The sequence below is a fragment of the Dasypus novemcinctus genome, chromosome 3 (assembly GCF_030445035.2).
Source record: "Dasypus novemcinctus isolate mDasNov1 chromosome 3, mDasNov1.1.hap2, whole genome shotgun sequence".
In the NCBI taxonomy this organism is placed as follows: domain Eukaryota; kingdom Metazoa; phylum Chordata; class Mammalia; order Cingulata; family Dasypodidae; genus Dasypus; species Dasypus novemcinctus.
The window spans coordinates 82,428,872-82,456,223 of record NC_080675.1 but is presented as its reverse complement, the minus strand read 5'-3'; the positions used below and the strand labels follow the sequence as shown (position 1 = coordinate 82,456,223).

General features: G+C 36.7%; 1 protein-coding gene across 10 annotated transcripts in view; it reads left to right on the top strand.

The window, feature by feature from the left end:
• The window catches only part of AKAP6 (A-kinase anchoring protein 6), a 635,729-nt gene that overhangs the window by 559,229 nt on the left and 49,148 nt on the right, over positions 1–27,352 (top strand). For 9 of the 10 annotated variants that reach the window (XM_058293576.1, XM_058293584.1, XM_058293582.1 and 6 more), the window contains one exon: positions 16,792–17,007. The exons of the other annotated variant lie outside the window; for it this stretch is intronic. In XM_058293576.1, the coding sequence (XP_058149559.1) occupies positions 16,792–17,007 (216 nt within the window). The remainder of the gene's footprint in view (positions 1–16,791; positions 17,008–27,352) is intronic. 10 annotated transcript variants of the gene reach the window in all.

Here is a 27,352-nt window from a genome sequence, read left to right as displayed (position 1 = left end):
AAGAAAGGCATTGAAAGTATTGGAATACATATAAGGATGGAAGGGGAGTTTTGGTACCTAGAAAGAGAAACCAGTTCAAGATTATTTTGGGAGTTGGGGGTAGAGATATTTTTATTTACTCAACACATTTCTATCAAGCAAACACATGTGGCAATCAGTGTTGACAGGTACTGGGGATACTCTGGTGAAGTATTAATACTCCCCTCTCAAGGAATGCACAGGCAAGTAGAATAGGATGTTATAAGTGTTTTGATAGGAGTTAATGTGGTATGCTGTGGAAGTACATGGAACATTCCTGGGAGAAGTAGGTGTGTTCTCATGGGGACAGGCAAGTAAGTTCTTAGAGCAAGTAACTCTAAATTGGGATCTGAAGAGTATCCAAGTGAAGGGAGGTGCAGAATAGTATGTGCACTTATGGATGCCTGTACACAAGCAATTGAAGAAATTGTTGCATTGTTTTGTGTGATTATTAGGTATGTATGTTTTTGTCTATGTATCTTGACAACAAACTAGATTGTAAACTTCGTAAAAGCAGGAACTGTGTTGAAGTTGTGTTTGTTATGTTATGCACGTCTTTCATAGTACCAAAGACAATGCCTTGGAGTCACTAGATATTCAAGAAGTGCTTAACAGGACATAGAATTTCTTCACTGAATGAAACCAAGATCACCCAGGTAGCTCAATGTCCTTATTCCAAAGAGAAGGAGACCAAGTCTCTGATCAATTAGATTCATGCACTACCATACAACTCACCTCAGGCCAGAATGGCAGTCCACATCTCCTGAACCCCAATCCAGACCATGGTCCATTGAAGTTGAACCAGTGTTTCATCCAGGTCATCACTGATGTCTTTGCAACTTTGACAACTCAATTTTCCTTCCATAAAATAGAGACAATAAACCTATCTCATTTGATGAATAGAAATAAAAATGACTATCACAAGGGAGACCTTGATTAATAAGAAATGTAGTAATGCTTATTAATATTACTAAATATTATTTTAACAACATTAAAATACATGTAACAACAAATCAGGGCTCCTCTTGCATTGGAACTCAGAGGTTTGCCAAGCTGACCTGCAACAGCTCCTCATTTCTAGGGGCTTTAATCTCAGAAGCTCCACTCAGTATAGAGTTTGCTATCATTTTTCACCTTGTGTTTATGTTGCACCTTCCATATGAGGAGCTTAACGAGCTTACAGACATTAGCTCAATTAATCCTCCCAAAACCTCTCTAAGATAGGGCAGAGGCATAAATCATTATTCCCATATGGAAAAAAAAATAGCCTCTCTTATCTCTCTTAATTTCCCTGATACCATAAACTGTTGATTAAATCCTAACTTATATCCTATACATTTAGAATATTGCATTCTCTTCCCCAAGGAGATTTTTCTTTCTTTTTGAATTTGATGTCCTGAGAATAAGTGTGAAAACAGATTAACAGCTCTGGTGTCAGAAGCTCCTTTAAGCACAGAGTAGAAGGTACCCCAGGTTCCTCCTTCCCCTTGTGCTCTCCTTTTCTCAAAATGTCCTTTCTTTATTGCCCTTTAGTCACAACCAGGAGGAATGACTTCTAGGAGCTGGAAGGATGTTTCAAAACCCATCCATAGTTTTATCTGCCAGGCAAGACCACCAGCAAGAGCACCGGTGAATGTCGTTCAACCATGCTATCCTAGCTCTCAATAAAGCATTGATGCAGCAGACTTCAAAGCTTGATGAAAGCAAGAGAGGAAGTTAAATTTTCAATCTTGTGTGCCTTGCTTAGGTGTGTGGTTCTCTCTTTAAAGACATTTAGAGTTAGATTTTGAAGAGGCTAAAACATGACCAAGAAATGAGCAGAATGAGACCATATAAGGTTGTTTCACGTAAATGATGGCAACAACACAAAGCAATATTCCACTGTTTAGTTCACTGAAAAGGAAAGTAAAATGTAAAGGCGTAATAATGAAATTAACATTCTATTACCCTTGGAAGTTCATCAGAAAAGTTGAGAGCTAATTAACAATTGATATGAGAGAGACAAGTTATATTTTATTTTCATTTTTAAAAAACCCATCTCAGATCACCATAGACTTTTTTTCCCCTGTCCCATAATAGAATAAGTTTTTGTAATAGTCTGATACCAGAGGCTGTTAGAGGTTAGAGGAATTAGTGCATTTTAGAGAAGGGGTATTGAGGTCACATAGAAGTTACATGGTTTGCTTGATGTCATACAACTAGTTATTACCAAGCTAGGACAAACTCTAAGTTTAGTATTTCTTTCCTCAATCCAAGCTGATTCTCAAATGCTTAACTCAAGCACTGTTATGCCCAGATGATTTATGTTCTGTCTTGCTGTTAAGATTTTAGGTGGGATGCACAAGAGGACTAGACCCATGTACTAAATTTCTTTTGGGGAACAGATAGTAGAGAGGTGGAGTGTTTCTTCTCAGAAGAGAAGAAAACATACTCCTCTAGAGGAAAATTTTACTCAAGAAAATGCTCTAGAAAGATTCTCCTGAATGTTCACTTTGTCTTAGCTAGGGGAGCATTTAAAGAGCAAAGTTGTTATTACATTTATTTTTCACAAGGTTTCTGAATATTGTTGGAGTTACATAGTCATGACAGCAATTACCAGTTGGCTACTATTTGGTCAGCATCTCTCCCTATGTAGAATAATAGCTGAAGAGTGTTTTGTAGTTATATATTAGTTAAACTTCTAAATACCCCTGGGAGTGTGGTTAGTGTTACTGCACACCTGGGAATACTGAAAAAACGTGAAAAGGAGTGGACTTGCCCTGGGCTTCTGCCACAGACACAAAGGACAGAACAAAGAAGCACGTTTCCAGGGGTCCAAACTCACAGGAAAATGTACTGTTTATTTGAGATGCTATGAAAATAAAATCAGAAATATGAAGTTCAGAAAGTTCTTACAGTTCAGGGTGGAGTAAATGAATAAACAAAAGGGTCTTTCTAATATTGACTTTCCCTCCCTAGTATCATTTTCATCCCCTTTAGTGGTGTTATTCCCCATAGCCTGACTCTCTTCCTGCATTCTTGTTGCATCCCTAGAGTTCCTGAATCCATTTATTTCCTATCTGTTGAATTCTGGAAGAACAGGAATACATTCCTAAAACTTCAGTTCCTAACCTCTATACTTCTAAAACCTCTGATCATTGTGAGAAGTTCCAGGAGTGGCTTAGTAGGAAATAAAGAATAGGATAAGTTAGTCAGAGATAAGCCAGGAGGAAGAAAAAGTTTAAAAGAGAGAAGGGTTGAGAGTGACCAAACTCTGTTTGGATGAGAGAGCTTAAAATACCTTGCAGCAGGGTTGAGCAAGTCATGATGCTGATTAATCCAGTGTTGGGTCCTCTCCCATGAACCATGTTGACAGTGCGTCCTGGGAATTCCTCTTGGGTCATCCTGGCTACTATCTTCTCTTGTTTACTTACTGTTTCATTCTTCAGGTGTAGCTTATATGGTGGATCCTTCTTTCATAGATTTGACCTAGTAGTGCATCAAGCTCTACCTTGTCAAATAGAATTCTTCATTCCTTTCCTCAGGACTGCCTTGGATATGCCATTGGTCTGGGCAGTGAATACCTGAGATCAATTAAAAGCAGCAATGAGGTCAGGTATCTAGAATTAATGAATAATCAAGGGAAGAAAATCACCTTTATCCATACTCTCTTCCCCAGAATTAATTTGAAACGATTCCCATGGAATCAGTAAAAGATTTAAAAAAAAAAAGGGTATTATAAATAGGTTTCAAAATACAATGATGTAAAAATAAATGACAATTAATGACTCTCTTATAAAGAGTGATTGTGGGGTTTTAGGAAAAGGTGTTTTTGTAGTACAATGGCTAAGTTGCATTTACATCCAGCACCCTTTCCCCCTTATTGCTAAAAGTTACCTTTCTTTAATTACAGGCTAAGTTTAGCATCTTAACAGTAATGGGCATGTTTTCAAAAGATTATTGCCAAAAGTACACTCTTTAGTCCAGGGAGATTCTGTAATAGATACCAGCATTTTAGTAATGATACCAGCAATCTGTAAGCTATTACAGTTTTCTTTAGAGTAACTTAATCTTCTTATTGTTTTGTATGTCTAGAATTTTAATAGTGTTTTTAATTTGGAAAAGGAAGTATATAACATATTACTAATTACATGTGAATATGAACTAAAGCACATGACCACTGAGCTCAATTCTTAAAAGCAAACATATTTAAAAGTACTTAACCTAGTGTAGGAAAAGTCACAAAGAAATTAAAGAGTGCCACATAGGGATAACAACAGCTTTCGTGAAATAACACAGTGAGAGTCTGCATTTTTAGAATGATTATTATATTTTAGTTCACAGCTTACAAAAAGCTGGGAAGAATAGAAATGCTCCTTTCCAAGTGCAATTAATACTTTTTTTCGACAGATGAAGGTACAAACAATTAAAACAATAATGGGATTACTTTGAAAAGACCACACTTTTTCCAAGGGTCTCCAGAAATTTACAATATTAATACTCCTGGTGGCCCTTAATGATTCATCTCATTCGGTGATAAGACTAGATTGCAAGAAAAACCTAAGATCTTTTTCTGGGTCAAAAGGCCAGGCAAATCAGGTCAGGGTCAAAAGGCCAGGCAAATCCAGGTCAGGGAGGTAAAGAAGTCTCGACTGTCTTTGGACCTCACTTATCTGGACGAACATAGAGGGGATTGTTTTTCTTAAAAATGAAAGTGTTCATGTAAAATATTTTGATTTTTAAATGCTTAGAATCTAGACTTGCATTGTCATGAACAATTTCAAAACTATTATGGCAAACATCCCAGGCTCTCTTCATGGAGTTGATAGAGATGTGCTTGGTGAACCAATTTAGGGGGCTTTAATGCTCTTTTTAAAATCTCACTTTTACATTAAACAAACCAGTTTGCTATTTTGAAAGAAGTCATAATCTACTTAAAACTGTCATTCTCTGTTTCTGACTTGCAATTAGATGATATTTCCAAAATGTCAGACCAAGATTCTGCTTCTACCATCACCATAATAAAATGTGACAGCCAAGATATTATATCAATACCTTTTCCATAATTAGCAATAAGGATCCTGCCAAGGGTTAACTAGAAAAGTTTCATAAACGTTTTTCTACAAATGGTCCTGAAGGCAGTATTATGCTTTTAAAATCTGCTAATGTAGCAAAGATTGGTGACAACTAGGAGACAAATCTATGAGCCAAACTCTTTGGAGAGAATAGTTTTTTTTTGTAGTGTATGATATATGTTATGTAAATGAGCTTATTAGGACTCTCATCTATTTTATTATTGGTGACCAATTTAATAGAGGCATTTAAAAAACAATATTTCTGCCTGGCTCCTAGAAATGAAGAAGATACATTGATATAATTGAGAGCAAATGATTGCATGTCGCGCCATTTAATCATGTCATTTTTCAATTGCTATTTTTTGCACTTCACTGCATGCTTATAGAATATTTAGCTCCAATATAGATTAAATTCCAGTGTTTGCTACTGAGCTGAGTTCCTATGTTGGCTGACATTGTCTTTTAAGTTTGGAATTCATTAAAACATCCAGATGTCATTTGCCGATATTTTCTTTAAAATATACAAGCCATAATCCATATCCCATTTGAGTTATTTAATAGTTTTGGTGTTTGAAGAATTTCTCCTTTGCAATTCCAATATGGAAATTCTTATTTGAAATATTTATACACTAGATATAGCTAAGTGCATAATTGCCTCGAGAGTGAAGCTTTCAGGTCCCAAAGAGCTGCTGACCCCTTGCTGGACACTGACAATCATTCACCAAATAAACCTTTCCTACCTTCGTTCATTAGCTTCCTTATTATTAATGCCATTTACATCCTTCTCAGGAAGGAGACAACCTCCGTGTTTTAGACTGTGAGGTCCAGGAAGACAGGTATTCATTTTGTTCACTGATATAGAGCTTGAACACTTAGAATAGTGTCTGGGAAAATAGGTGTTCAATATTTGTTCAGTGAATGAACTAGTGTTTTTCTGTCTCAGATATAGTAACCAAATATTGCATAGATTACTGACTCTATTGGTAGAAGACTGGACCTCTGAATGTTGTGCAAAAAGAGGTTGCTGGCTCTCACATCAATGATAACTTTATGGCTACAACCACTTTGGTTAGAAGTTCAGGGCAGTGATAGTCTGAAAATATAGAAATCTTACATGCTTTTTCAGCTCTCTTATGAAAGGCCATGTAACAGTGTTATTTGCATATTGACTAGTATCCTGGGTTTAATCCTGCTGTTGCTGCTTATTAGCTGTGTGACCTCAGGTCAGTTACTCACCCTCTCTGTGTCTCCATTAACTCATTTGTAAAATAGGGTAGACAATAAAAACATATATTTCTTAGTGTTGTTATGAGATTAAATAAGTTGTTACATATAAAGGACCTAAAATAATGCATGGCACACAGAAATTCACAAAAAATGCTACTTGTTAATATAGAGTGTAATGAGGAATAACTAAGAAAATACTACTAAGAATAGTGCTTTATATAACATATACCACTCTGTTATTAACACCTTGCATTAGTGTGGAACATTTGTTAAAATTCATGAAAGAACAATTTTATAATTGAACAATTAACTATAGTCCATTGTTAACTTTGGATTTTATGTATTTTTTCTGTAAACCTATAATGTCCCTAATAAAAATAGTGCTCTAATAATTAGTAAGACACAATGATTGTTGGTTATTATTTTACGATCAAATGAATCTTAGAAAAATATTTGAAGATAGCATAACATTTTTATTGTGTATTGGTTAGGATACATATTGTCAACTCAGAATGATCTTTGGTAAAGTATGTGAAGTAAATCTCATATGTCAGGTCTCTCATTTTTGTACTGACACCAACAACACAATAAATTACAGTTTCATTAGATGTGTATGATTATATATGAAACTCATGACTGCAGTAATTACATTTAATTAACATTCTTCATTTTCCACATTTGCTTCGCCTCCTCTTCCAGAACCATATTCTTACATGTATACTTTTCTGTTTATGTTTTATGATATTTCTAGAAGTAGGACAGCTATATTAAAAATTACACTGCATTATTTTTATCTTATATCAGAATGTCTGCTCTGTGGACTGAGATTTATAGGTTTGCAGTTATAACTCTATCTCAGGAAATTTTATAGCCATTACTTTTCCTTAAAAAAGGCGTAAGTTTGTATTTCTAAGTGTATTCATCTGTGTATTGACCCACGGTTGCAGGACCATTGTGATTAGATGGTATTAGTAATATCCCAGGGTCTGTTGTCATGACACACCTTCGCAGGATGGTACATTCTCAGATTATAAAATTGGTTATATGTTTAATGATGTGTATCTGGCCTTACTAAAAGTTTATTTATTTATTTATTTTAAGATTTATTTATTTATTTCCCCCCTTCCCCTCCTCCTGCCCTGCTGTTTTTGCTGTCTGTGTTGTCTTCTCGTCTTATTTTCTCTCCTCTAGGATTCACCAGGATTCAATCCTGGAGACCTCAGATAGGGAGAGGGGTTCCCTGTCATTGCACCACTGCAGTTCCTGGTCTCTGCTGTACTTCACCTTGACTCTCCCCTTGTCTCTCTTTTGTTGCGTCATCATTTTGCTGCGTGACTCACTTGGGCTGGGCACTGGCTCATGACGTGGGCACTCACACGGGCATGCTTTCTCTTCTTTTTTTCACCAGGAGGCCCCAGGGATCAAACCCAGGTCCTCCCATATGGTAGGCGGAAGCTCTATCACTTGAGCCACATCTGCTTCCAAAAGTTTATTTTAATGACAGCTTTATTGAGATATGATTCATATAACACAAAATTTACCCTTGTGCAGTATACAATTCAGCAGTTTTGGTATAATCACAGAGTTGTGTAACCATCATTTAAATAGAATTTCAGAACATATTCATCACTGCCAAGGAAACCTCATACCCATTAGCAGTCACTTTCCATTCCCTGCTTACCTTAGCCCCTGGCAACCACTAATTTACTTTCTGTTTCTATGAATTTTCCTATTCTGGACATTTCACGTAAGTAGAATCATATTTGACCTTTTTTGTCTGACTTCTTTTACTTAGTATGATGTTTTCAAGGTTCATCCATGTTGTAGCATGTATGAATACTTCATTCCTTTTTCTTGCTAAATAATAGTCCATGTATGGATATACCGCTTTTTGTTTATCCACTAATCAGTTGATGGATATTTCTGTTGTTTCTACTTTGGGCTATTATGTATAATGCTGCTATGAATATGTATGTGCAGGTATAGGTATGTATATATGCTTTCAGTTCTTGGTTATATACCTAGGAGTGAAACTGCTGGGTCATATGGTAAGTCTATGTTTACCTTTTTGAGGAACTGTCAAAAGTGGTTACACAATGTTACAACCCCACTAGAAATGAATAAGGGTCCTGGTTTCTCTATATCCTTTCTAACACTGTTATTTCCACCTTTTTCATTATAGCTATCCTAGATGGGATAAAGTTGTGATTCACAGTGGTTTAGATTTGCATTTCCCTAATGGCTAATGATGTTGAACATCTTTTCATGTGTTTATTGGCTATTTATATTTCTTCTTTGGAGAAAACGTCTATTCAAATTCTTTGCCCATTTTTAAAATTGGGTTACTTGTCTTCATAATATTGAGTTGTAAGAGTTCTTTATATAATCTGGAGACAAGACCCTTATCAGATACTTTCAGATATTTTCTCTTATTCTGTGGTGGTTTCTTTTTAATGTTATTGATGGAATCCTTTGAAACACAAACATTTTTAATTTTGATGAAGTTCAAAAGTCTCTTGTACTTTTGATGAAAATACCCCCCAGCTACTTTCTATTTATCACTCTATTTTATTTTATAGCTATCTGCTATTTTCTTGTATGTTTATTTCTAGTCCCCACCCCCAACACACACAAATTTGAATGTAAGTTCCATGGAAGCAGGAGTCTTGCCTATCTTGCTCATTGTTAAATCCCTGCCAGTGTGTACAGTGCATGACACATAGGGGGCACTCAATAAATAAATATGGATAGATAGGTGGATATATGCATGTATAAATAGATGAATAGATTGATAAGTGAATTATGATTATTCACTTGAACCCAACTTGAATTTCCACCCTGTTGTTTTTCTTTTACCAGTAAAGTTGTGGTTGTGCAGAAAAATGATACATAAAAAACAGGGTTTCCATATACCACCCTATTATTATCCCCTTGCATTAGTGTGGTACATTTGTTATAACTGATGAAAGCACCTGGGCAATTTTATAATTGTATGAGCCACTGTAGTCCATAGTTTACCTTGGGTTTCACTGTTTGTGTTGTATAGTGTCATGGAATTTTTAAAAAAAATTTATTCTAGTAACATATATACAACCTATAATTTCCCTGTTTGACCACATTCAAATTTATAATTCAGTGTGTTAATCACATTAAGCTGATGATCACCTAGACTGCTTCCTCCTTTAGGAATTTGCAACTAATGCTGCTATGAACATGACAATTACAAATACCAGTTCAAGTCCATGCTTTCAATTTTGGGGGGTATATGCCCAGAAGACGGATTGCAGAATCATATGGTAACTTTATGCTTAACTTTCTGAGGCATAGCTGTCTTCCCACTAACAATGGATGCGTTACTATTTCTCCACATCCTCTCCAACACTTGTTTCCTTTTTTAAAAATAGTGGCCATTGGTATCTCATTGTGGTTTCGATTTGCATTTCCCTAATGGCTAAAGATGTTGAGCATGTTTTCATGTGTTTTTTGGCCATTTGTATATCATCTTTGGAGAAATGTCTATTCATGACTTTTGTCTATTCTTAAATTGGGTTGTCTTTTTGTTGTTGAGTTATAGTAGTTTTTAAAATTGGTATTATTATTCTGGATATTAAACCCTTATCAGATATGTTTCCAAATATTTTGTCCCATTTTTAGGCTGTGATTTCACTTTCATGGTCCATCCTGTTTTAAAACTACAAAATTTGTGTTTTCTTAGCCTTTACTCATGATAATTCCTCAACCTGTAATGCTAATCCTTTTCTTTACATTTCCAGAATTGAGCCAACTTTCTCAGCTATTTATCATCCGATAAATCTTAGTCTACTTCCTCTGGTTCTAATAATCTTTCTTATTCCCCAACTCAATGCCCATAATTTAGCATGTATATGAATCACACCTTGCATTTATGTCAAGGCCCCACTATTTACAAAGCACCTTCAGTTCCATTTCCTGATTTAAACCTACAGCAAACTGGTGGGTTAGGTCTTATCAAAAACCTTTGACTTGCATTTATTCCTCTCTCTTTGCAGAGCCAGTGTCTTGTCTCTACAGCCAGATTCCAAGCTCCTAAATAAAATGTACCACATCTTATTATAAATCTCTTCTCTATCAATGCTTATCCCATAATAAAATTATAGTGTTTGCCACATAATTGGTACCCCAAAAATTCTTATTGCCACAAGGAATATCATTCATGTGATCTTTGCCAACTTTGCCCCATCTGTTTCCCAGCACTGCTGTAACCACACCCTAGGTGGCTTAAAACAACAGAAATTTATTGTTTCAAAGGCTAGAAGTTAGTATCCAAAATGTGTCATTAGAGTCGTACTTCTACTTCAACTTGTACAGAAGAATCTGTTCCATGCCTCTTCTAGCTTCTGGTGGTTTGGCAGCAATCCAAGGCCTTCTCTCTGTCTCTCTCTTTCTCTTTCTGTCTGTGTCCAAATTTCCTCTTCTTACATAGAAACCAGTCACACTGGATTAAGGGCCCACCTTACTCCAGGATGGCCTTATTTTAACTTGCCTGATTCCGTCTGGAATGACTGTATCTCCAAATACAGTCGTATTCTGGGTTACTAGGCTTTAGGACTTCAGCATATATTTTGTGTGAAACAAGTCAATCCATAACACCCTCCTCCCAAAGTAATGATACTCAACCAACTGTTCAAAAGCATCTTCTGAAGAAGCTTAGAGATGCCAGTATAGCTTCTCTTTGCCTGCTGTACACTCTTATTAAGCTCTGCCTACAGGCATGGTATTATCTGGACCGTCCAAGCAATCATCATTGTTTTTGTTTTGTTTTATAAGCTTCCTAAGAGTGGAAATTCTCTTCAACTGAGCATGTCATGTGTATTCATCATTAATTCCTAAAGGATAAAAATTACAAAAAGGAGTAAAATCTCTAAATATGGGATTCATACAATCCTAACCCATCAGCATTCTTAATAATTACATTGAAAATTCTAAGATCATCAGGCAAGTCCTCAAAGTTTAAAGATATCACTGATTGAAAAAAATCTATTCATTGATTCATTTGGGCTTTGTTTTCAGTCATTCACTAACAATAAAAAATCATTAATCACTGGTAAGTGTACTTCCCTGGTTCTTGGCTGACAGTCTGACTACAGAATCTGAACTTGAAACTTGTATTTTATATTTCACAAAACAAAATTTTACACAACTGGATTAATTCTCTTACCTAAAAACGAAGTTCTTCTGTTTTCTGTAGACTCGTATTCTCAAACTTTAACATTCATCAGAATCACTTGGAAGCCTTGCAAAAATGTGAATGGCTAGGCCACGACCTCAGAGTTCCTGATTCTGAAGCTCTGGAGTGGCCCAAGGGAATTTGCATTTCTGACAAGTTATTAGGTGATTGTGTTCCTTTGAGGACCATTGCTTTAGAAAATCTGTTCACAGGTAGCAAAAAATAAAGACAACAAGTACCTCATGAAATTAAAATGCAAAAATACAGAAAATGCAAACTAAAACAAAAGAAAAAACTACCTGAAAAACTATGGGAAAACTATGGACTATAGTCAATAGCAACACTGTAATATTCTTCTATCAATGCCAAAGATGTACTGTGTTAATAGTGGGGTGTGGAAAAAATATACCAAATGTACACTACAGACCATAGTTAGTGGTAATGGTCTGATGATATCTCATAATTTGTAACAAATGTTCCACAAACATGTAGTGTGTTGGTGGAAGGGTGTTATGTGGGAATTCCACACATGTGCATGATTGTTTTGTAAGTTCACAACTTCTCTAATAAAATATTTTTTAAAAACCATAGGAAACCCTTGTAACAAAGGGACTGAGCTGTCAACTGGACACTATTCCAACTAGAAGAGCTTGCCAGTCTTTGTTCAGTCTTCCTTTCTCTCTTATGTGTTTTCCCACTCCAACTAGATTGAAGGCAGGTACATATATATATGTGCAGTTCATGCTCTCTTTAATGTGCTTGCCACATAGATGGCATATTCAATATATATTGTTAAACAATTGATCAATCTAGAAGGTAAAGCCATTTTTGCCTTTAAATTACTTCATAGTTTCTTTTTTAAAATAACAGATCACCTAAAGTCCCACCACTTTGTTCATATTGACCTACCTAATAATGTTAAATTAACTTCCCACGTAAAATTATTTAAGAGCTACTATGACTAGCTCTTCTTGTTTTGGCTGTTAGAATACCCAGAGACAAAATGCTTTATATTTTCTCACTTAGGTTTCCTTGTTCTCTGTTGTTTTTTAACATAGAGTTGTTTCTGGTATTTTAAATTTTTCCTTTGTTTCTCATCTCTCCTCTTCATATTTGGTTCTTATATTTATTTAATAAAATAGTACTTGGTCTACCTGTAGATGTTCTTTTGTTGTAAGCTTAGTTACATCTTTTTGTGAAGTAGATGGCACTATTATTTAATGTCAAGTATGTGTGTATACAATTCATATATGTATTCTATATGTGTGTGAATATAATACATATATTTAATATATAATGAAGAATACAGTATGAGTATTAGACATCTTACTTTCAATGGTGTTAAACTGAAGACAATATCAAGAATGATGTTGTGCTACATCGGCTCAATAACGTGAGTAGAAAAAGTTGAACAGCAGAAAAAGTTGATAGAGAAAGTTAGGAGAGCAAAAACAGATAAACCAAAAAACTTAATCCTCCACTAGCAACTTGTACACACTTCTGTTAGTGTCCAACTTTCTGCATTATACTTGCTATGATCCTTGTTTGTGTCATCCATCTCCAGTAGATTTGTTTCCTTGAAGGACAGAAGAGTAACTTGCTCCTTTTTGAAGCCTCCATGCTGACACAGTGCCTAGCACATGGGAGGTACAATGCACACATTTTATGTCAGAGAGGCAGGGATGAGGTGTCTTTTTTTCTCTGCCTCAATTAGATTGCTTTGTCTGGGTTTCTGTTTAAAGGTACTTTTCTCTTTAGCAGTAAACCAAAAGTAACTTTTTAAAGATACATTTTATTTTATTTTCATTTATCTCTCTCCCCGCCCCCCCATTGTCTGCTCTCTGTGTCCATTCACTGTGTGTTCATTTTTGTCCTCTTGCATTCTTGTCAGTGGCACCAGGAATCTGTGTCTCTTTTAGTTGAGTCATCTTGCTGCATCAGCTCTGTGTGTGTGTGGTGCCACTCCTGGGCAAGCTGCACTTTTTTCACATGGGGCAGCTCTCCTTGTGGGGCGCACTCCTTGCGCGTGGGGCACCCCTACGTGGGGGACACCCCTGCATGGAACGGCACTCCTTGCATGCATCAGCACTGTGCATGGGCCAGCTCACCACACGGGTCAGGATGCCCTGGGTTTGAACCCTGAACCTCCCATATGGTAGGCTGATGTTGTATCAGTTGAGCCAAATCCACTTCCCCCAAAAGTAATTTTAATCATGGTTTTCCATAGGTTTACATTTCTCTATGCATAGTTTTTTCATGAAAATAATATAAACCACTGATTCTAAGAAATATTGCCAGGAAAAGCACTGATTTTATTTAGTATGTGTTGTGATTACAAATAAATATGTGTATTTTAGTGATTGTCATGGAAACCTGTTTATGTAGAAGAATGTTATTTTATCAATTATATCTCAAAAGTATAAAATGTACTGAAAAAGATGTTGACCATGTAAAATTACCAATCTTTTTTTTAAGATTTGTTTTATTTATTTATCCCTCCCCCCATAGTTTACACTCACTGTCTGTTCTTTGTGTCCATTTGTTGTGTGCTCTCTGTGTCTGCTCATCTTCTCTTTAGGAGGCACCAAACCAGCGACTTCCCATGTGGAAGAGGAGCACTTACTTTCTTGGGCCACCTCAGCTCCCTAATTTGTTGTGTCTCTCATTGTCTTTCCTCTTTGTGTCTCTTTGTTGCATCATCTTGTTGCATCAGCTCATCACTCCAGCTCACTGTATTGCTCATCTTCTCCCGGAGGCATCAGGAACTGAACTTGGGACCTCCCATGTTGTAGGCAGGAGCTCATCATTGGTTGAGCTGCATCCACTTCCCCCAACATCTTTTAAAGATACCTTCCTTTTAAAGAATGGTATTTTTTCCAAATGTGCATTTAGGATAACTTACCAATCCAGAAGGTAGATATTTGGATATTTGGATATTTAAAGTTTTGGGGGAAAAAATCCAGCATTCTGAAGATCCAGAAATCAGATACTGAATGTCAACAGTTTCTTCTTTTACAGTTTCAAACCACCATATCTATCTGGATTGACTCACATTAAGATGGGGGAGGGCTATCATCTTGATACTTAAATACTGCCTACATTCTGAATACTTACAAAGAACTACAGCTCATGACCTTTATGAAATTTTCACCTAGCATCCTTCAAGCATCCTTTTTGATAATTTAGAAAACGCCCGCGGGCTCATTGAAGCCCGTTTGGACTGCTTTGAAATGTTACCTGAAGTGACCTCTGCTAACTCCACAGGCAGCTTTAATGTCATTCGTTGCAAATTTTCATTTGCTTTAGAAACATTGGGTCTTTTTGTTGACAGGAGAACAAAAGTTGTCTCAAGACAATTTTTGCAAGATCCAGTTCTGTGACATGGAAACAACTCTTCATTTTTTCTTACCCTTTACTTTTAACAAATTAACAACAACAAAACAACAACAAAATCCTCAATGTTACTATTCACAGGACTCATTTAAACCAATTTCAGTTAGCCATAAAATTATCTTCAAGTTTTTAATATTTGGTCAAGAGTTGGCAGGTATTGTGTGGGCTTGATGGTTTCACTTGCCCAAAGTTGGTCTAGTAAGAAGCAAACTGAAGAGTGTGTGTGTGTGTGAGAGAGAGAGAGCACCAGAAGGTTTGTGAGCGTGAGTATGATTTTATAGTACACGTGAATGTGTACACGTACACAAGCATATTAGTGTGTGTGAGTTGAGTGGGGGCAGTTAGCAGGATTAGAGGAGGAGATAGAAAGAATGCCTGTTTCTTTATTAGGCCCTCAAATTTTATCTTTGAATGTCTAGGGATTTCTCCTCATGCAGCACTGAATTAACAAATAACATCAGAAAAGAAATTTGTCAGGCCTGGTGCTTACATCAGGAGTTATATAGGAAAATAGTAATGAACCCTAGGAAAATAAATAAGGATAAGTTCAGGAAACATAACTGAAAATGCTGCACTGGTATAAATTGAATAATAAAATTCCTAGTCATATTTTGCCATAAATAGAGGTTTGGGAATTTGTCATTCACCTTATTTAAAATTCAGAAATATTAAAGGTGCAGGGTTCTCTCATTACAGAAATAATAGAATTCCAGCTATTACTGAGTTAGGGTCATTTAAATGGCTATAGCATGCATTATATCAATAAGTGGAACATCTGTATGAAATGTCCACCTGCTGATCTACTATCCCCACTCCATACACATTTCAATGAACCACACTTAATCATTTTAAGACTTCTTCTAATGAAGCCTTATCTGGATTAACATTTTAAGCACAAATACTTTTAGGCATTAAAACTCTCGCACTAAATGAAATTGCATTGTCTTGTTTACCATTGTTGATTAATAAGCAATCTGTTAACTGTTAGAACAGTCCAATTGTGGCAGTAGAAGGAGATTAGTAATTCAGTGATGTTTGTGGATATAATCATCATTTCTCCTGAAGGCTTTGAATTAGAATATCACTTACACACTATCCGTAGGCAAGGAAAGGATATAATATTTTTAGACATGTGTACCCACTGGTTTTCTTGAATCATTCAGCTTAGGGTCACTGCAGCAATATAAATGCTTCTGGGGGCAAAATGCTTTTTTGATGCATGCATATCCTTCTTAAATAGTGTGAATGTCTATTAAAAGAAACATAGCAACCAACAAATAGTGCAGCAATAATCCAGTGTCTTAATTTCTGTTTTCTGAACATTATTGCTTTTTTAATCAAGCTTCGGAAGAGAAATATTGCTTATTCTTTTTTTTTTTCTTCAGATAATAGATGTCTCATATCCAAATTCCTTGCAACCTTATTTAACTTATTCCCAACCAGAGAAAGCTAAAATTTTTGGCTCTAAAGAATCTAGGAGTAAATCTGAAAAAAAAAATTCCATTTCCTTTTGGAGAACTTTTCTCTATTTTGTTTTTCCTCTTACCTCAGATCAAAGCATGTAAGTTTGTTTGGGATTCATATGACCAAAATGATTTATTTCATTAGGCTATAAAATGTTAATTACCTAGGTGTCAAGGAAAGATTCTACATTTCTTAGGGAGAAATCAGGGAAGAGGAGTAGAAGAATGACATGCAACCAAATTACTTAGCATTATTAAATGCCGATGGGAGTCCTCCAATCTCAGAGACCTCAGGGCTCTTTTTCCTTGTCCTATTGTTTGTAGCTGAGTCTATCCTTATAAATTGAAATTAAGGTGGAACGGGGCGTTTCATGTTTTAGGGAACTAAGCCCTATAAATGCTCATAGATAAGTTCCTCTCTGTGTTGCAGTCACTCTGCTGTGAAATCAAGCAGCGGCGTCGTGGAGTGGCCTCCATTCTACGGTTATGTCAGCATCTTCTGGATGACCGGGAGACCTGCAATCTGAATGCAGACCACCAGCCCATGCAGCTGATCATTGTAAATCTTGAGAGAAGGTGGGAAGCCATTGTCATGCAAGCTGTCCAATGGCAAACTCGGCTACAAAAGAAGTTGGGAAAGGAGTCTGTGAGTGATTTTTTTTTTTTTTTAAGTAAAATAGTCTCTCATTTTTCTCAGAATGAAAAAACTGTCAGAGTTTAGAAAATGTGTCTACCTTACAAGTGGTTTTGCTAACCAAAGAAGTAGCTATCTGCAATCACTAAATAAAACCTTTGTCCTAACACGGATTTATTTGACTTACTGATAAGATGAATTTTAGTGTAGTGCATTGTTTTTTTAGAAAATCACGTGGAGATTTTGCTTAACTTTACCAAACTAAGACATTAATTCTTTCAGTCATTCCTTCACCACAGATATTCATCAATCATACAATACCTATGAATATTTTGCTAGAAGGTGGTTTATTTCGCACAGAGCATATGGAATGACGTGTGTGCTCTGCAGAATATGCAATGAAATATAGTATACTGTTCACCTTCCCAATACATGATATGAAATAATACTGTATAGTTATACGCCAACCCCCTACCATGCTTGCTTGGATCTCATTCTGACACTGTCATGTTGCTGACAGCAAGTAATAAAGGTGGGCGAGAGAGGTGATCCCTTTGAAGGATGTTCCAAAATAACTATAAGTTCTAGCCGTTGCTAAAGAAGGAAATATATGTGACTAGAGATTGTTTTATAATAGTATAAACTACACACTTGTCAAGAAAACTTTCATGTCCTTCAGGGAAAGAATTTATCAATTGAAAGTTTGCATTCCCCCAAATGACCTTGATCTCAGTGTCTATAGTTGAATGCCCAACTATCAAGTTAGACTTACATAAATTAAATACATACCTACATACATAATACATGCATGTAAAGATGGAAAAAAATTTTATGTGTCTATAATGTCAGGTGTATGTCTTTGGAAAGTTCAGGATTCAAAATTTTTAAAAATCACATATAAAAATCTTGCCACTGAAAAATAGTTTTATCCTATGAATTCTAATTTTACCAAAGCACTGATAAATGGATCCAATAATGTATTTGGCATTGGGGACTGAGAATAAATGGGACAGTGAACAAGTGAAACTTTTCTCTCTTTTTGTATCTGTAGCTATTTTGTTTTTTCATTTTAAAAGCAATTTATTGAAGTATGTCATTCATCCATGAAATACATAAACAATAAGTATATAGTAAAAGTTGTGAACTTACAAAACATACAAGCAAAATGTTGTATAGGGCTCCCATGCATTACCCCACCACCAGTACTTTGCATTGTTGTGAAATATTTGTAACAAACCATAAAAGAGCATCATCAAAGTATTACTACTAATTTTACATATGGTGTATTTTTCCCCCAACCCACCTTACTGTTTTTTTGTTCATAAGCCATATAACTTATCTAAAGTATACAGTCAACATTTGGCAAAATCACCGAGTTGCACATTCATCATTTTAATCAATATTAAAGCATTTTCATTACTCCAAAAAAGTAAGAAAAAACAAACCACTACCATACTCGTATATTAACACTACTAATTACAAATCCTATAATGTGCTTTCACCATTTCTACTCGTTTCCACACATTTACAAACAACTTTTTACCAATTCTGCACAGATTTAATCCCAGCTTTCCCTTCTCTAATCACATTCTATTCTCTGGTGACTTATATTCTAGGTATTAACTCCATGAATTTGCTTATGACTTACATTCTAGCTATTAACTCCATGAGTTCAGCTCATAATAGTGAAATCATACAATATTTGTCCTTTTGTGCCTGGTTTGCTCCACTCAACATAATGTCCTCCACAAGTTCATCCACATTGTCATATGCTTCACAACTTAATTTCTTCTTATAGCTGAATAATATTCCATCGTGTGTATACACCACAGTTTGGGTAACCATTCTTCAGTTGGTAGATACCTGGGTTATTTCCATTTTTTGGCAATTGTGAATAGCATCACTATGGACATGGGTGTACAGATGTCTGTCTGTGTGACTGCTCTCAGTTCTTCTGTGTAATATATACCTAGTAGCGGTATTGCTGAGTCATGTGATAGATTTCTTTCTGAGTTCCTTAGGAATCGCCAAAAAGACTTCCACAGGTGACTGTACCATTCCATTTAATAAATTCCCACCAACAATAAATAAGTGTTCCTGTCTTTCCACATCCTCTCCAACACTTGTGGTTTTCTGTTTTGTTAATAGTGGCCATTCTAGTAGGTATAAAATGATATCTCATTATAGCTTTGATTTGCATTTCCATAATAGCCAGTGATATAGAACATTTTTTCATGTGTTTTTTCACTATCTGTATTTCTTCTGTAGAAAAATGTCCCTTCAGGTCTTTTGCCCTTTTCTTAATTAGATCATTTGTCTTTTTATGTTGAGTTTTCAGGTCTCTTTAAATATCATAGATATTAGACACTTGCCAAATGTGTGATTTCCAAATATTTTCTCCCATTGAGTAGACTGCCTTTTTACCCTCTTCACAGAGTCCTTTGAGGTGCAGAAGTGTTTAATTTTGAATAGGTCTCATTCATCTGTTTTTTCTTTTGTTGCTCCTGCTGTGGGTGTAAGGTTTAAGAGAACCCCAACTTAAGGTCTTGTTGGATGTTTCCCTACATTATCTTCCAGGAGTTTTATGGTCCTGGCTTTTACGTTTAGGTCTGATCCATTTTGGGTTGATTCTTTTACAGGGAGTGAAATATAGGACTCCTCTTTCATTCTTTTGCTTATGGATATCCAGTTCTTCCAGCACCAATTGTTGAAGAGACTATTCTGACCCAGAAAAGTGGACTTGCTGGTTTATCAAAACTCAGTTGACTGTAGAGGTGAGGGTCAACTTCTGAAATCTCAATCCAATTCCATTGATCAGTGTGTCTATCTTTATGCCAATACCATGCTGTTTTGACCACTGTAACTTTTTATTACATGTCAAGTTAGGAAGCAAGAGGTTCCATCCAACTTTATTCTTTTTTAGGATGTTTTTGGCTTTCCAGGACCCCTTTCTTCCAAATGAATTTGGTAATTGACTTTTCTATTTCTGAAAAATAGGCTGTTGGAATTTTGATTGGTATTGCATTGAATCTACAAATCAATTTGGGTAGAATTGACATCTCCATGATGTTTAGTCTTCCAATCCATGAACATAGAATGTCCTTCCATTTGTTTAGGTCTTCTTTGATTTCTTTTAGCACTGTTTTGTAGTTTCCTAAATACAAATCCTTCACATTCCTGGTTAAATTAATTCCTAGATATTTGAGTCTTTTTCTTGCTATTGTAAATGGAATTCTTGATTTCCTCCCCAGCATGCTCATTACTAGTGTATAGAAATGCTACTGATTTTTGCATAGTGATCTTGTATCCTGTCACTTTACTAAACTCATTTATGAGCTGTAATAGTTTTGTTGTAGATATTTTGGGATTTTCTAAATATAGGATCATGTTATCTGCAAACAGTAAGAGTTTTCTGTCCTCTTTTCCAATTCAGACACCTTTTATTTTTTTCTTGCCTAATTGCTCTAGCTAGAATTTCTAGCAAAATGTTGAATAACAGTGGTCACAGTGGGATTCTTCTTGTTCCTGATCTTAGAGGGAAAGTTTCAACCTCTCCCCATTGAGAATGATGTTGGTTGTGGGATTTTAATATATGCCCTTTATTATGTTGAGGAACATTCCTTCCATATCTACATTTTGAAGTGTTTTTATCAAGAAAGGGTTTTGGATTTTGTCAAATGCCAGTTCTGAATCAATCGAGATGGTCATGTGTTTTTTTCCCTTTGATTTTTTAATGTGGTGTATTACATTAATTGATTTTCTTATGTTGAACCACCCTTGCATACCAGGAATAAAACCTACTTGATCATGATGTATAGTTGTTTTTATATGCTGTTGGATTCAATTTGCAAGTGTTTTGTTACAAATTTTTGCATCTATGTTCATAGAGAGATATCGGTCTATACTTTTCTTTCTTTTTCTTCTTTTTTTTTTTTTAAAGATTTACTTATTTATTTCTCTCCCCTCCCCCCCCGCCCCACCCCACCCCAGTTGTCTGTTCTCTGTGTCTATTTGCTGCATCTTGTTTCTTTGTCTGCTTCTGTGCTGTCAGCAGCACGGGAATCTGTGTTTCTTTTTGTTGTGTCTTCTTGCTGTGTCAGGTCTCTGTGTATGCGGCGCCATTCTTGGGCAGGCTGCACTTTGTTTCGCGCTGGGCCGCTCTCCTTACAGGACATACTCCTTGCACGTGGGGCTCCCCTATGCGGGGACACCCCTGCGTGGCAGGGCACTCCTTGTGCGCATCAGCACTGCACGTGGGCCAGCTCCACAAAGGTCAAGGAGGCCTGGAGTTTGAACCACGGACCTCACATGTGGTAGACGGACGCCCTAACCACTGGGCCAAGTCCACTTCCCTAATTTTCTTTCTTGTAATATCTGTCTGGCTTTGGTATTAGGGTGATGTTGGCTTCATAAAATGTGTTGGGTAATTTTCCCTCCTTTTCACTTTTTTGGTAAAGTTTAAACAGGACTATTATTCATTCATTGTTAGAATTCATCTGTGAAGCCATCTGGTCCTGGACTTTTCTTTGTTGAAGATTTCTAATGACTGATTCAACCTCTTTGCTTGTGATTGATTTGTTGAGTTCCTGTATTTCTTGAAGAGTCAATGTAGGTTGTTTAGGCATTTCTAGAAATATGTCCATTTCATCTAGGTTGTCTAATTTGTTGGCAAATAGTGTCTCATAATATCCTCTTAAGATCCTTTTTATATCTGTGGGTTGGGTCATGATATCGTCCCTTTCATTTTTTATTTATTTGCATCTTCTCTCCTTATTTCTTTGTTAGTCTTGGTAAAGGTTTGTCCATTTTTATTGATTTTCTCAAAGAACCAGCTTTTGGTTTTGTTGATTTTCTTTATTTGTTTATGTTGTTCTCAATTTCATTTATTTCTGCTCTAATCTTTGTTATTTCTTTCTTTCCACTTGCTTTGGGATTGGTTTGCTGTTCTTTTTCTAGTTGTTCAGTTAGAGCCTCCATTTTAGCTTTTTTTAAAAAATATAGGCATTTAGGGATATAAATTTCCCTCTCAGCACTGCCTTTGCTGTATTCCATAAGTTTTTTAAAAAATGTTGATTTAATTAATTTATTTCTCCTCACCCCTACATTATTTGCACTTTCTGTGTCTGTTTGTCTTCTTTATTTCTTTAGGAGGCACCAAGAACCGAACCAAGAACTGATGTGGGAGATAGGCACTTAATTGCTTAAGCCACCTCTGTTCTCTGCTTTGTTGTGTCTCTCATGTTCTTACTCCTGTGTCTCTTGTTGTGTCATCCTGTTGTGTTGGCTTGCCGTGCCTGCCTGTCATGTCAGCTCGCTGTTTTGTCCATCTTTTCTAGAAAGCACTGGGAACCTCTGCTCCCTGTTTTGTTGTGTCTCTCATCATGTTTTTCTTCTTGTGTCTCTTGTTGCATCATCTAGTTGTGTCAGTTTGCTGTGCCTGCCCTTTGTGACAGCTCACTGGCTTCTTTAGGAGGCATGGGGAACTGACCACAGATCTCCCATGTGATAGTCAGGTACTCAATCGACTGAGCCACATCCGCTTTCCCCATAAGTTTTGATAAGTTGTGTTCTCGTTTTCATTTGTCTCAAGATATCTACTAATTTCTCTTGTAATTTCTTCTTTGACCCACTGATTGTTTAGAAGTATGTTGTTTAGCTTCCATATGTTTGCAAAATTTTCCCTTTCCCACCTATTATTGATTTCCAGTGTCATTCCATTATGATCAGAAAAAATGCTTTGTATAATTTCAATCTTCTTAAATTTATTGAGAACTGTGTTGTGGCCCAACATGTGGGTCTATCCTGGAAAAAGATCCATGACTACTCGAAAACTATGTATAACCACTGATTTGGGGTGTAATATTCTGTATGTCTGTTAGGTACAGCTCATTTATCATATTGCTCAAGTTCTTTGTTTCTTCTTGATTTTCTCTCTAGCTGTTCTATCGATGTGAGTGGTGTGCTGAAGTGTCTATTAATGTAGAGAAGTCTGTTTTTCCATTTAGTTTTGCCAGAGTTTGCCTCATTTATTTTGGGACACCCTAGTTAGGTGCATAGATATTTATGACTGGAAGTCCTTCCTGATGGAGTGCTCCTTTTATTAATATATAATGGCCTTCTGCGTATCTTATCGCTTTTTTCTAATTTAAAGTCTGTTTCATCTGACACCAGTTTTGTGACCCCTGCTCTCTTTTGATTACTACTTACGTGAAATATCTTCTCCCACCTTTTCACTTTCCATCTATTTGCATACTTGGGTCTACAGCGAGTCTCCTTCAGACAGCATATGGATGGCTCACATTTTCTTATCCATTCTGTCAGCCTGTTTTTTTTAAATTAATTTTTATTCCTTCCTCCCACCCCGAAGATGGCCCCCTCATCTGTCTGCTCATTGTTTGCTTGTCTTCTTTACGAGGCACCAGGAACTGAATCTGGGACTTCCCATGTGGGAAGCAAGTGTGCAAGCACTTGAGCCACTTCTCCCTGCTGGTTGTATCTTCTGCTCATTGTGGCATCTGCTCATTGAGGCGTTTGTGGTGTCTGCTGGTTGCAATAGCTGCTGGTTGCAGCATCTTGCTGGTTGCAGCATCTGCTCATCTTCTTTAGGAGGCACCAGGAACCAAACCCGGGACTTTCCATGTAGGAGGTGGGTGCCCAATTGCTTAAGATACATCTTCTCCCCAGACTGTCTTTTGATTGGGGAGTGTAATCCACTAACATTCAGTGTTATTACTGTAAAGGCATTACTTACTTCAGCCATTTTATCCTTTGGCTTTCATATATCATAACTTATTTTTGTCCATCTTTTTACCCTTTTGGTTACCCTTTCTGATAGTCTTTCTACACTCTTCCCAAGCTTCTCCCTCTTCTCTTTTATTTTCTGGCTGCAAAACTCCTTTTAGTGTTTTTCTGCAGAGCTGGATTCTTGTTTATAAGCTCTCTTAGTTCTTTTTATCAGAGAATATATTAAATTCACCATCATATTTGAAGTAGTTTTGCTGGATGAAGAATTCTTTGCTGGTAGCTTTTCTCTCTCAGTACTTTTCTCTCTCATACTACTGCCTTCTTGCCTCCACGATTTCTGAAGAGAAATCTGCACTGAGTCTTATTGGATGTTCTTTGTATGCCATGTTTCATTTTTCCTTTGCTGCTTTCAGAAGTTTCTCTCTATCTTTGGCATTTGGCATTCTGAATACTATGTGTCTTGGGGTGTGTCTATTTGAGTTTATTCTAATTAGAGTGTGCTGTGCTTCCTGGATATGTCTTTCTTGAGAATTGGGAAATTTTCAGCCATTATTTCCTCAAATACTCCTTCTTCCCCTTTTCTCTTCTTGTCATTCTCCTTCTGGAACTCCATAAACGTATGTGGGAGTGTTCATGTTATCATTCAACTCCCTGAGCCCCTGTTCTATTTTTTCCATTTTTTTGTCTCTTTGTTCTTTATTTTCAATTTCAGTTGTTCTTTCCTGTACGTCACTTATTCTTTCTTCCATTATTTCAAATCTGCTGTTGTGTGCCTCTATTGTATTTTTAATGTCACTTATTGTTTCTTTTATTCCCATAAGTCCTGTATATTCTATTCTAGATTTCAAATTTTTCTCTGTGCTCATACAGTATTTTATTTATTTTTTTATTTCGCCTCCTCGACCCCATTTTTTGTGCTTACCATCTTCTCATCTTCCTTTTTTTAGGAGGCACTGGGAACCAAACTCCGAACCTCCCATGTGGGAGGGCAGCACCCAATCACTTGAATCACCTCCATTCCCCTCTTTTTTTGTCTCCCACCATGTCTCCTTTCTGTGTCTCCTCACTGCGCCATTTCACTGCATCATTTTTTTGCCCTAGATCATCTTCTTTAGGAGGCACCAGGGGGAACCAAACCTGGGACCCCCCCGTGTGGTAGGGGGTTCCCAACTGCTTGAGCCACATACGCTTCCCCCAGTGTCTTCTTAATCTCTTCTTTTTCTTTAGCCATGTTGCCCTTCAACTCTGTGATTTGATTTAGGTGATTTTTATGTATGTCATTAATTAGCTGTCTCAAGTCCTATGTCTCATCTGAAACTTTTATTTGTTCTTTGCCTGAATCATATCTTCTTTTTCTTTGTATGGCTTGTAATTTTTTGCTGATATCTAGGCATCTGATTCTGATGCTGGGTTTACTATGATGTTCAGTTTCTCTCTCTTGCCTATGATTTACTTTTAAGTAGCTATGTGCTACCACTGTTTTTTGACTCTTGTTACAACTTGTTCTAGATATTTAGGTCTGCCCCTATTTAACTGTCCAAACCAGGCTAAGGGCCCAGTAGGGTGAAGGCCAGTTTCCAAGGGCCTTGGAGAGGGTTGCAATAAAGACACTTGCTTGCCTCTTTATTTATTGATTATTATTTTTCCCTTTTCATGCACTTTTCTGGCCTGGCCAGCAGATGGCACTCTTTGGCAGACCTCTCAGCTCAGACCTCAGGTGCAAGGGGTGGGGGGATGCATTCAGTGTAACTCCTAAGGTGGGCAGGCAGTGCAGAAGCAATGTCCTTAGGGCTGGCCAAGCCTCACAAACAAACTCAGAAGCTCTTTTCCACCCTTGGCCAGCTCACCCTCCCTCCCTCTGTCTACTCAGGAACTGGCATGAGGCAGTAGGAAGGTGTTGAAGAAAGTAAATTATCTTTAGCTCCCTGCTCTGCTGGCTGTCAGTGCAAACAATGTCCTGGCCCCACCCAGACTGGAAGTGTGTGACCTCTCCAATGCAGCAGTCCATGTTTGCTGGCCAAAATCTGAATTTGCTATAGACTATGTCTCTCTCTTTCCCCTTTCTTGAGGAAGAGAACCCTGCAACTCCCTCAGCCACAGCCACTGCTCTCCATAGTCACTGCAGTCTGCACACTGCTGTTTGCTCCATAGATGGGGGGATAGGCACTCACTACTGCTTTTGCAGCTCTATGCGTGGGATTTTTCAGTCAGTTGAGACTCCTTTCCTTTGCTCCTCTCTCTTCTGGATGGTGCCTCACCTTCTGCTCATGTCTTTAGGCCCAGAGCAGTCCTCTAACAGTCTCAGCCTGACTTCTAGCTATTTTTTCTGGGAGAGAAGTGAACCCTCCAGCACCTGTGCTACTTTGGCTCTAGGCGGTGATTTTATTTCTAGTAGATCTGTTTAATTGTTTTAAACTGAAGTTGTTAAGTTTCTCAAGGCTTCCAAGTTATTGCCAGTGACAGTCTATATAATCGGATGTCTGTTCTTGAAATGACATGTTGTAGAAATGAGCTATGTGAAACTATTTATATGGCTGGAATATTTTCCTTTTTTTTTTCTTTTTGAGAGTATTTGGAAGTGTAGAAAAGGTGTTTTTTTTTCCAATTGTTTTAAGTCTCTATGTGTGGTAGTGACCATAGTAGGACTTACTCAAAAGCCAACAGCAGCTGGAGAACTTCTGGTTTTTAGAAAACATTCAAATTTTGGAAGTGACAAAACTGGGTTTCTTTGGGGATTTATTTGAAATCAGATGATCAGGGATGTTAGACTAGATCTCTGCAGAACTAAATGTAGACATTTTTATCCTACTTCTGCGGTAAAAGCAACTTGTAACTTTGAAATACCTTGGCTGCTTCTTAGAAACTCAAGCTTACTACAGAGAGGCAGATATAAATTATAGATAGAAAATAGTCTCCACTTTTCTTTAGGTTGGTTGAAGAGTATATAGTTAGTTTGAAATGATTAAGGAAGCAAATAAAATTCTCTGTGCTAAACAGAATTGAAAATCACTGTCAGGAAAAGGAAAGAGTAGAGAATCACATTAATGTCAGCAATACAACAAGCACATGGTATATCATACAGTTGGAGATATTTCACTGCTTCTGAAATCTGCTGGTTGGGTAAAAAGTCCAATTTTCTTTGATGGGTAGACTAGTATTTCACCAATGTGGCAGGCTGCCTTTACAGAGAATAAGAAGCCTCTAAATAATGTTTATCATATTTCCCCAAGCCCATCCCATCCCTTGCTTATGCACTGCAACTTTGTTTTATTCACTGATAAATCCCCAAGGTTTGGAACAATACTTGGCATATAATAGGTGTTTAGTAAATATTGTCTAAATGAAGGAGTACATGCTTTCATTTAATAAATTTTGTTTCATTTTGGCTTTTGGTATGGAGGAACTATAGTTATGGTAGCACTAAGTTTTCATATTTGACAAAATGACTTTGAGTGTGACGTGTTTTTATAAGAATATTTCAACTTTGTAAGACCACCAAGTAGGAGTCCTTTAACCTTTTTCTTGTTCAATAAGGACAGCATTTCCAAAATATAAAAAATGATTTGAAGTACACTGCGCTGTACTCTACTTCACTCAAAAATCATTTCAGAAG